Source organism: Daucus carota, chromosome 7 (genome assembly GCF_001625215.2).
Source record: "Daucus carota subsp. sativus chromosome 7, DH1 v3.0, whole genome shotgun sequence".
NCBI lineage: Eukaryota > Viridiplantae > Streptophyta > Magnoliopsida > Apiales > Apiaceae > Daucus > Daucus carota.
Window position 1 is genome coordinate 13,794,146 of NC_030387.2, and position 12,327 is coordinate 13,806,472.

General features: G+C 33.9%; 2 protein-coding genes across 2 annotated transcripts; one reads left to right on the plus strand and one right to left on the minus strand.

Moving 5' to 3' along the window:
- Positions 1-1,264: 1,264 nt before the first annotated feature.
- LOC108194629 (transcription factor MYB15) lies at positions 1,265-3,701 on the plus strand. Its single transcript, XM_017361583.2, has 3 exons — positions 1,265-1,980; positions 2,316-2,445; positions 3,063-3,701. The coding sequence occupies exons 1-3, from the start codon at positions 1,848-1,850 to the stop codon at positions 3,520-3,522; spliced, it is 723 nt and encodes a 240-aa protein (XP_017217072.1). The 5' UTR covers positions 1,265-1,847; the 3' UTR covers positions 3,523-3,701.
- A 678-nt stretch (positions 3,702-4,379) lies between these two features.
- LOC108193312 (malate dehydrogenase, cytoplasmic) lies at positions 4,380-7,932 on the minus strand. Its single transcript, XM_017359916.2, has 7 exons — positions 7,772-7,932; positions 6,359-6,517; positions 6,069-6,244; positions 5,273-5,538; positions 5,037-5,172; positions 4,817-4,928; positions 4,380-4,708 (listed from the first exon to the last, which is right to left on the minus strand). Exons 1-7 carry the CDS (start codon positions 7,812-7,814, stop codon positions 4,614-4,616), a joined length of 987 nt encoding a protein of 328 aa, XP_017215405.1. The 5' UTR covers positions 7,815-7,932; the 3' UTR covers positions 4,380-4,613.
- Positions 7,933-12,327: the final 4,395 nt, after the last annotated feature.

The following is a 12,327-nucleotide window of genomic DNA, read 5'->3' on the forward strand; positions in this document are numbered from 1 at the left end:
ATTCGAAGAGAAAGAGAAGTCCTTTTATGCTTAGCGGGATATCTATAAATATAGATGAGTTATGTCGTCAAGGTTGGAAGATCATGTTCTCCGTATTCCACTGAGCCATTCTCATCGGGGAGTATTAAGATATTATTGAGAGGGTCTTGCTCTGTATTCTGGTGGGTTGTCTTCACTCGAAAGTTTTAAATATCTTCCTACAAAAATCTTCTGGAAGGTCTTCTGGAGTTTGGTGGGTTATCCTTGTTGGGGAGCAAGCTCCAACATTTAGGGTAAGTCATGTGTGACGGTTGCTTGGTTCTGGGAGAACTTGAGTCCGAGTATATTTTGAAAATCCCTGGACCGATTGACATGGTTCGAGGTCCATGACTAGGCCTCATTGCTATGGGGTCCTTCTAGAAAGGCAATAGAAGGGGAAATCGAATCCTAGTAGATTTCTTAGACGACTACAACTACATATGTCGATCCCCTGTAAATAAAGGTATGTAGGTATTGACAATTGTTGAGAGCGAGTAACTTGTGCATAAAATCGTAGCTTTCTTTACAATCACGAAACCTAATCTACAATCTCCGCCACTCCTATTTTAATTACCAACACTCATGAAGACAAATTCCGCGAGAAACTATCATTACATATATCGATTCCGGTTACAATATCAATTTTGTTGACTGACAGATTTCTTCGTTAACTGCTTGAGTTTTAACAAATATAGTTTATCCAATTTTATGCCATAATTTTAAACAGTTGGTGATGATGTTAAAGGTTTAAATATTTTAAATATAACTAATATCACGAGGTTGACAAAATTACAAATAATATAAATCTCGTTAAACTGAATATCTTTTTTCATAATTTTTATTTATAATATCATTTAAATAATTTTGTCAGGGATCGACAAGCAGATGTGGTTTAAGTTTGTAATAACTAATCAAATTGGTTGACTATGGGGCCGTTTGGGTGAGCTTTAAATAAGTGTTTATTGCTTAAAATAAATAAGTGGAGTAGAAGTTAGAAGTAAAATAAGACTTATAAGTGATTAAAGTGTTTGAGAAATAAGTAGAAGCCCTGAAACAAAAGCTAGCATTCCTAACTTTTTTTAAGTGCTTCTTGACTTCTTACACAAACGGTACGAAATAAGTGCTTCTAACTTATAAGTCAAGAAGCCCGACTTAAAAGGGGGGCCAAACACCCACTATATTCCTGGTTCTTAAAAAACCCCTCGTGCTAAATATACTCTGGATTTACAAGTTGAACAATGTCAATAAATTTTACCGATAAATATATAATTTACACAAGCATGCTTCATTTAGTAGAGCAAAACAATATTTAGCGAGTGCAACTGTGCAAGTTGTTGCTTCAAAATATTATACATTATTCATTTAATAACATCTAACAACAAAGGTGACCATGCAATGTTAGAGAACCTTTGTCATTTTGTTCCCACCAAATTGCTAATAGACAAAGTTGATTAAGACTCCTAATATTTAGTACTCTCCATTTTATGCTGACCTATAGCTTAATCTCTGTCAAAACTAAGTACCAACTATGTATTGTACTATATTTAGCATCATATCAAGATCAAGAGAGTTAAAGAGATTCTCTTTCCTGGAAATTTCACACAAGATTTTATAAGAGTTGAGATGCCTTGATTGGATTATTCAGTTTCCAGCTACTGTTACTTGCATTGTTAATTATATATAACTAGTAGTTACAACCATCTCTCTGCGCTTCATCTGGAGATCTCTCTCTCTATCTGCCAAAAGAGAGAATATGAGAAAGGAGAGCCAGTGAAAATAACAAATAGTGACTGTCACAATTGTGTAGATTTACAGATATAATAGCGGAGATGGTGAGAGCTCCTTGTTGTGACAAGATAGGACTGAAGAAAGGGCCATGGACTCGCGAAGAAGATCAACGTCTCACCTCTTACATCCAGCAGAATGGTCATTCAAATTGGAGGGCTCTCCCAAAACTATCTGGTTGGTTGGTTTTCGAATTATTTCCTGTTACTTCTGCAGATAACTTTAATGCATGAAATATGAGAAAAATTTTATGCTTGCAGTCTTGCTTTATTTTTTCTTGCTGGAGTTAATTAATCTTGAGATCATATACCTTCAATCTTGGATTGAAAACATGCATGTTCTGTAATACTTCCATAACAAAAAACCTATGAATGACAAAATTTTGATCTAGTATTATGTGATAATACCTATTGGCTGGTATTTGGTGGAGTATATAATGCACATGATTTAATGCTAATGTCATCTACAATCTACTTAATTGATGCACTAATGGTTGATTTATATATATCCAGGTCTTCTGAGATGCGGGAAGAGTTGCAGACTGCGATGGACAAACTACTTGAATCCGGATATTAAGAGAGGAAATTTCAGCAAAGAGGAGGAGGAGACTATCATCCAGCTGCATGAATCCATGGGAAATAGGTGAGTATCACGTAAAATACAATCATCTTGTTATAATGTAAAAAATGAACAAATTTCAGAACATGAAATAGTAATAGTAACAAACCTGTCACTGATTTTTAGTATACTGTATATCTGTATTAGTATATTACAGAACTAGACTTTCTTTACTCTGCAGTATACTCTTTGGTGGTTGAACTCTTATTTATATATATATTAGTTATTTAAATTAGTTTTTCAGCAAGTCTGGTAGAGTCGTAGTACTCTTATACATCATGCATGCATGGCTAGCTAATTAGTTATGCTATCATAAAGGTAAGCTTGAAATATAATATTAGCTAAATTTGAATATCGCAAGTGTTGCATATTTCAAGTCGCAAGTTGCATGGACTTGTGTTTGGAAGCTAAATTATGATACATATTGCATTATTTGTCTACATATCTTCGTTTAATAAGAGTATAGATTAGTATAATTAGAGCTGATAAGATTCGCAACTGTATGATTATAGCTGTATATATAATACTGTCAAGTTTATGCTTACTGCTTAAGTTAGTCAATCATTGTTACTACTAAAAGATTTGCTTAAGCCTTTGGGCTATAATGTAATATTCATTTTATTTTTTGAATTGAGTTTCAGATGGTCTGCCATGGCGGCTAAATTACCAGGAAGAACTGATAATGAAATAAAAAATGTATGGCATACACACATCAAGAAAAAGCTCAAAGACTACAACTCCACTCAAGACATCAAAAGGCCGAAAAACAAGTCAGAACCTCAGTCTAAAAAGCCGGATTCTTCTACCAGTAAGGAGATTGAGAGTTTGGGGCATGGGTCAATTTCTCCGAAAAGTTCTACTAGTGAACTCTCATCAGTCACCACTGATCCAGATATTATCCAGCAAGAAGTATTGATTTCATCAACTACTGTTCTATTGTCGGAATTCGGGGAAAGTATCTGTCTAACAGATATACCAGATGATCAAGATATGAAAGTGTGGCTTGAAATTGATGAGGGATTCAAGTGTCTCAAAGGTGATGATGACATGAGTTTCTGGTATAATCTTTTCTTGACAGCAGAGGAATTACCAGAATTCTGAAGCTGTTTGATTTAAAAAGGTCTTTGACAGGCCTAAAAACTGTAGCATCATCTAGATTCTAAACTATAATCTGGGCAACATAAACTGCAACTGAACAAGTGTTCCCTAAGATAGCATTTTCTTACATGAGTTTAGGAACTCAGTTGCAAGCTTATCGATAATTTCCATTAAATGTCAAATTGCACAAAGGCTCTACTTTAGGGGATTATTTGATCATTTTAATTCAGCATCTAACATTTGCATAAAAAGATTCATAATTTTTTTGATGAAAAGATCTGGATACACAAACAGATATGAAATATTATAAAGCTCAAAAAATTAGAATTGTTTGACTGCACATATTTTACAATAATAATACTTAATTTTTTTAAAATTTGTTATACAAATATACTGATGAGCACTTTTTCTTGAAAGACATTCAATATATACTCATACAGTGGCACTCTTGAAATGAAAATCTATACAGTGTTTGACATTCATTGTGAAGTATATTTTTTTCCTAGAAATAAAAATCTATACAGTATTTGACATCATTTCTTCACAAAATTTAGTACTTGCTTTCAGAAAGAAAAAAAAAAAAGTACACTTGCAATTTTTTTGAAGAAAATAAATACTTAATTCTGAAAATCTGAGGCAAGTAAAACAGGTCAATGAACCAACAAACTTATGTGGGTGTGTGTAGCTATGGTCTAACTTAAACCTTATATGGCTGTGTAGCTATTGATAACGATGTCACAAATTTAAATGATGTTTACTGATGATAGTGATACATAGCAATCAAAGCAGCTCATCCTTACCCGAGGACAAATTATGTATAGAATTGATCAAATGCATGAGAACATTACTTTTAACCACAATGAACGATGAAACGTCCATTCATTCAATATGATAAGGTTCCTACACCTCTCATGACAATATTCTAAAGTCTACACTTCAAATATATCCGAAATAGATAACAAACTGTATATAGATCCAGCAAAAAGATCCACAGAAACAGTCTGCATTGTCACAGCTTTGCAATTGCTAAACAGTTGCCTTATTGAATCATGTTTAACCAGATTCAACCAGAGATGAAGTGTATAACAAGAAACCTAAGAAAGGCAGGAGTATGCAAGGGTTTTCTCCTCGCTGAGCTCCTCAGCTGTCAAGTCCAGTTTCTTCCTTGAGAATTCATCAATGGAAAGTCCTAAAAGGAGTAAATAAAAAGTAAGTTGGCACTGAAATTTGTATTGATGAATATATATTAGTTTAAAGGACACCCATGTTGCGTGCTGAAATAGTTGGACATCCTTACCTTGAACGATTTTCCAATCTCCATTGGCGCATGTTACAGGGAAGGAATAGATAAGCCCAGCAGGTACATTGTATGAGCCATCAGAGTACACCCCCATAGAAACCCAAGTACCCTAAAATCGGTTGGAAGGAGAGTTTTAGTCCAACAGTCAAAAGAAATCTCGGACAACTAAGTTGAGAGAGTATCACAAAAAGTATAATATAGATTAGACAGGAGTTACCTCCGGTGTTCCAAGGACCCAATCTCGAATGTGGTCACAAGCTGAACTAGCAGCAGATAAGGCACTAGAGAGTTTTCTAGCTTTGATAATTGCAGCACCACGCTGTTGGACAGTTTTAATGAATTCTCCATTCAACCTAAAATTACATTCAGTTGTGAGATCTGAATTATGAACTGTCGACATAATTTGATGTCACCAGAAATTCAGAACAAGAAAAGTTAATAAAGTTGTTATACCATTCATCATCAGCAACAAGCTCCCTGACAGGCTTGCCACAAACAGTTGCGTGGTTGACATCAGGATACTGCGTTGACGAGTGGTTCCCCCAGATGATAGCATTCTTAACATCGCATACTTGAACATTCAGTCTCTCAGAGATTTGACCCAATGCCCTATTATGATCTAACCTTGTAAGACATGTTATATTCTTCTCTGGGATTGATGGGGCAAATTCCTTCAAGATCAATGCGTTGGTATTGGCAGGGTTTGCAACTACCAAGACCTGGATTAAGCAACTAAATATATTAGAATACAAGTGATGCTGCAAAATTAATAACACGTTGTGAAGCTTATAATAACATAGTACTGCAAGGAGCAAGTAAAAGATATGAGAAGTGCAGCCAAAGTATACACATGAGACACTTTAGCGTATCATACTTATATCTCCATTTCAATTGCAAATAGCACAGATAGGATATAGTTGGGAACCAATACAGTACATTCTAATGACAATCAAAATTATACACATACATCATAACATTATATAAACATCCAGAAGTCTCTGCATAACCATAGAAACAATGATGTGAAATTCTTCCTCCCAAAATATTTAGTGGAGACTCAAAATTACAAAGCCACACTCATATTGAAGAAATACAACAGTGTAAGAATGTCAAAAATTCATTCGCAGCCAAGTTAAAGTTGGCCAACAGCCACAGCTAGCTATGATCTTGGTTTGTTGTGAAGTTACTTAGCTTTAAAAGAAATCAAGTTGGATTATCAATTTAAGATAAGGCTACATATTGCACTTGCCTTGCAGTTTGCGGCAGCATGCTTCTCAAGAGCAGATGCTTGACTCTTGTAAATGGAAACATTCTTTGTCATCACGTCCTTTCTTTCCATGCCTTCTTTTCTGGGGAAACCACCAACCATAACTGCATAGTTGACACCAGTGCATGCTTCAACAACATCAGTTGTTGCAACAACACCTGATACACAAATCATAAATCAACTTTATTAGCACATTTCAGTTGAAAGATCTGTGAGTGTGCTGACTTGTTTAATATATTATACAACTTCTTAGTGAAGTGCAATAAACTAACCTTTTAAGAGGGGGAATGCAGCATCCACCAACTCCATTTTCACTCCATTCAGTGCCTCTGCAGCTGGTGGAATATCAAGCATGTGCAGGATCACAGGTTGGTCAGGACCAAACATCACTCCTCTAGCAATCATTGGTACAAGAGCATACCCGATTTGTCCTGCCAAATATACCACATTTTTATTTATATAAAACAACATGTGGCCCATAAACATACATACAAATTCAATGGTACTGAATAGTGTAAGAATGGAATATTCTAGAAATCAAAGCATGAATTAAAATAAATAACACCGGAGATATTAGCATCACTCGGCAAGTGTAAATCAATTACTTGTAAAAGCACTTAACAACATAGTATCTTGTGGTTTAGATTGGTTGAAGACCCGATGACTAGCTACTATTAATTCTGTCTGAAATCTAGAGATCTGAAGTCACGATTGACTTGAGAAGCAATGATCATGACTAATGATTAGTTTTCTCATTCATAATAAATAAAACATACTTTTATTTTAGATAGCTGATTGTAGCTAATATGAAATGATCCAAAATCAAGTACATCTTCTCTTTTATTTTCCCCCTACTCTCTGGGCACTTTTGTGAAATATTAGCAAATTCGAATCCGATATACTACAAGGAACTGGTCCATTTGTCATTAAAGCAATAATACATACATGTAAATGTGAATACAGATATATAAAGTTAATCCATGAAAGATATGGTATCTGATTAGATCATCAGACCATTACATGTTACATGCTCTTCCAAAAAAATATTGAAAACATATATTAATCCAAATAATCGCGACTAAGAAGTCATCAATACACATACATTGAAACCTCATTCGATTAATAACCCCATAACTGAAAAATTATTCACTCTGCTCCCAAATTGTCGGGGCAAAAAACACAACACATCCATTATTATCGAAGTTAGTAACCAATCAAGCATCAATTTATCAAAAATTTACTGTACTCAATCGTTTCAATAAAAAAGGATCAATAGCCGAAAGCCAAATCATCTAAAGCCCGATTTGCATCAGTAACTTGTAACCACCAGATCAATCTCATAAGTCATAAATCAATTACAAACAAACACTACACATGATCCTAAAACTGTTAAACTAGTATAACTAATAGCCTAGAACCTATCGACAGGTGAATTTATTAATTCATCGAGATTAAGAAATTAATTCATCTAGGTTCTACTATAAGCATGACTAGGTGATCACACAGTAACAATACAAATCATAAATAAACCACATCAGAAAATAATTAAACTAAAAACAGGATCAAACACTGAAAACAAGTGGTATATTTATGAGCAGATCGAACGAATCGGAGAAAACATGATGATAAATTGAGAGTAAGAAACGAAGAGCAGATCTAAAATGAGGAATAATTGAGAGAGGTACCAGCAGCACCAGTAACGAGAACATGAGCTGGTTCCGTGGCCATTGTTATGAAACAAGATGCGATGAGATGATCGGATTGAGAATACGATAGAGATGTAAACGATAAGTACGTGACTAGAGTGGAGTAGATAGGAGATGATATAGCAGCAGAATTTATACAGCAGTGGTGGGCAAATTGGTAATGTGCAAATGATGAAGATTTTTAAATTTTGTTGAAAAAAATGAAAAGGATTAAGAATTGTGTTTGTGTAAAATAATTATTATAAACTTTCTTTAAATAGGCGATTATACTTTTTACACGTTAAAAAAACTAGGGAATTTTGTTGAAAAAAATGAAAAGGATTAAGAATTGTGTTTGTGTAAAATAATTATTATAAACTTTCTTCAAATAGGCGATTATACTTTTTACACGTTAAAAAAACTAGGGAATTATGCCCGCGCTTCGCGTGCGGAAATTATTAACATTTTCATAAAAATGAGGTCAGAAAATAAATTAAACCAATATTAACATTATATTTTTAATCCTTACTTTACATAATATGTATATATATAGGTATTGCATCATTAAAAAATTAATTTTTTAGAGTACAACTTTAATAATTTATTAAGGTAATGTACATGCATTACATCATTAAAAAATTATTTATTTGGAGTTACATGTGGGAATTATGCCCGCGCTTCATCTGCGGAGAAGTTATTAGCAATTTTTAATATATTATGAATTATGATAAAAAGAAAAAATCCTAATTCCTGTTTGATTCGGTGAATGAAGTATATGATATTCCAGAATAAGAAACCCCTGATTCATATGCATCTATCTGTAGCAACACACAGCTTGCTTTTGGAAACCACATTGTCCTTGTTAATTTCTATCAGCAGCCGTACTTCTTTCCCGGTCAGTTCAGTAACTTTCTTTGGAAATGCATTTGGTGTCTTCCTCTGTGACCCAAGAAACAAAGAAAATTGAAAATATTGGTTACTATAATGAAAAATGCTTGTGCTATGTGTGGTGAAATATTGGTTGCAGTCGTGCCTATCATTCTCTTTGGCGCACGGTCCATCAGGATGAAATTAAAAGCTTCTTTCTCATCTTAGTTATAATCATTTCTCTCATAATTTATTCTGAGTAAATATTTTTAATTTTCTGTATACTAAACTTTATATTATTAAATCTACTAACTTAATTTTTGACAAAAGTACTGGTTTTGCGGTGGAACAACAGTCAGTATCTCCTAAACATGTTGAGCTCCAAGATTTTGTTATCACTCCCATCTAACTAAGTTATTGTACCTGTATAATCATTATACTCATAAACACATGGAAGTGCTATATGGCCTGCTTATAGAATTTTCCACTAATATATTTATCAGAAGTTGCAGTGTTTTGCAACGTTACTGTGGTAGCATGTCTTTGGTTTAATGACATCACCATCCCAGAATCACCAGTCCTTGGGTCCACTTTAAAAAGAAAAGGAACGGATCTGCCACAAAGATAAAAAAAGATAACATATTGGAATCTGAATACACTTCTCAAACACAAAAATTACAAAAGATAAACATTCTCAAGAATAACAAAATCAAGTACCTTCCTCACAAAAAAAAAAAACAACAAAGTCAAGTGCCTTTATGTTCTTATAAAGTGCAGAGGAAGTCATATCCTCAAAAAAGTTTCCAAAGGCCAAGGTAGTAGAAAAAGAGTTAAGCTTGTAATAGATTAAAGTTAGAAGGTCTTAGGGAGACATGCATGTAAGCTTGGCCAATAGAAAAGAACAAAAATAACTAAGAAAAGAACACAACTAAGCTTCGGAGTATCTGATTACCATTTTTATCAACATCTGTGACAGTGGTGTACTATATATTTATGTTTTTAGCAAATTAAGCATCTTGTTATATTCGATACCACTTCCTGCAAGAATATATGAGTAAAAAATAGTTAAAATGCTTGAAAGACTTATCCGAGCAAAAACAAACATAAATATATAGTACACCAACCAGATGAATTATAACTCATCGTAGTGCCTTTATGTTTTTAGCAAATGAATATTTTGACCAGTCCTTTATGAACGGAGAAACAAAATCGAATTTCCATGAACAACGGGGTTCCTGTGTTGGAAAGAATGATTAACACTTGCATTAGGAGAATTAATGTGCGAAGCATAGACAACTTAAATTATTATATTCAGTTGAATATAATGTGTTAATGTGTTGTTCCATTAACAGTTTGTATATAATGTGTACCTTGAATATCAGCATTGTAATTAGATGTCTGAGAAATTCCGGATCCAATTGATGTGTTCACATCAGGATCAGAAGTCATGCATGTTGCAAAAAATATATAAATGCATGAACTGATCAACGTAACTTTGGACGTGAAGAATGAAAAGCAACATAAAAGAAACTTTGTCGATTTACCCGTGCCTTGTGTATGAAATAGCCAACCTGTGAAGGTCTGTTATGCTCCTTATTCACGCGTTGATCGTCTCTGGCAGGAGCTCCTGTGAAATTTGTTAACAAACATCAATGTGTTCACTACTTAATTATGGATTGACTACCATGTATGAGAAGTGGATCACACACCGGAGAATAAGTAGCCATCGCCATGATTATGCAAATTCACTACATGTTGATGCAAATAGGCATCGAGTGCATAACGATAACCACGTCGCTGTGATTCTATAAGTTTAGAATTAATAACTCATAAATCTAACAAATAATATAAAATTCTTAAAACATGGGTAATACTGATATATAACCTTCTTGAACATCATGGCTTGATATATCACCTTCATGAACATCATGGTTTGATCCTAAACTTGTTTCTATAATTATATGGAACAATGATGTCCAATTTTATCTAGGATTCCAGTGTACACGAAATGAAGAACAACAGTCTAGGATTGTATGTGAATTATCTTGTTGTAGTGTCTTGTAATAGCATTTTTCTTGGAATAGAGCTTGGCAGAGGCAAATCAGCAATGGAAATTGTCAGACTGATGAATTCTTGATGGAGAATCCAGTAGAGCTTGACATCACTGCAAATGGTAGTCATCTTATCTAAACTCAACATAAATATGAATTCTGTTCCGATGCAAATGCAAAGTTTTTATTTCTATACTTAACATTGTACTTAAGGGTGCCTTCTTTACCAGTGTTAAATACCGAAATGCTTAAGAAGTTATGCGTGAAATCACAATCACTAAATTACATTTGGGGACCTGGCGGTGGCGGTGCGGCCATAATATGATTCACTTCTGGTAAGTATTTCGTACGGTTCTTATAAATTTTTGACTTTGCCCCCTATTTAAAATTTTGAATCTTGGTTCCTGCCTATAAGTACCACTGGAAGGCCAAAATGAGTTACATTAAGGCATTCATCTTTTACAGTACAATCCCTATCAAAAATAGCAGCTGTTGGTTACGGTGAGAATGATGTATGCCTATTATTTTTTCACTTTCATGATAAAATAAGATTAGAAGTAACTGTCATTCTGTGAGAGGAGAGAAGATCAAATCAGAGTTTATAATGATTTTGTGAATGTTGCTTATCAAATATACACAGATAAAGGAAAAGTGAGACTCAAAAATCATTAGTAAGAGGATGATTTCTTACTTGTTTTCTTGTTCAGTATCTATAGCAAAAGCCTTAAAAAAACTTATTGCATAAAATGAAGTCTTTACCCTCAATTACGCATTTGTGTACGGTCATTAGAGCAAATTCAACTTCAATGATATAAATTAACTAAGATATATGACAGCAAAACAACTCTATAATGTTGATCCAAATGAATTCAAAGCCTAATATACAACTACTAACTAATAGTACAGCTACTAAATCAAAACATACCAGCTGAGCCATCTAATTACAACATTCACCTAAATCTAATTACAACATTCACCTAAATCTTTTGCATCGAAGCTTTAATAAGGAAGTGAAGGATTCTTATAATCAACCTACACGCTATCTACAATCATACCAGTTGAACATAGAAATCATTATACAGATTAGATGCTAGAAAGGCAGACTTGCTCATTCGGGAAAGAAATCCACTGAGTAGATGCTAGAAAGGATATGACTGATTTATTGTCGACAGGTATATAAAAATAACTGACTATAGTGTCGACAGGTATATAAAAATGACACTATCGTGCATAATAACAGACCATCACAGTACGTGTAATTAATCACAGCCTGGAAGATTTGGTGACAATAATGTAGCCTTCTATCATTCTATCCGAGTGGCATAACCTTCACTATAAATTAAGGTTACCACTAAAATACTACTCAAAAGGTAACTTCAATCCACGATCACATGTAGTTCTTTATATTTAAAAGATCATTGTATCCGGCAAAAAAAAAAAAAAAAGATCATTGTATTAGACACCATACCGCTAATTATTGAAGCTTTTGACCAAGAATCCTGCAATTGTTGATCAGATTTTTGTCTTTGAATTCTCTCCGGCCTATTCTTCAGCAATTGATGTAGAGCTGTACCAGGAGCTCTAGACTGTATATGATCTGATAGTGAAAAACAAAACACAAAACACAAAAGATAAATG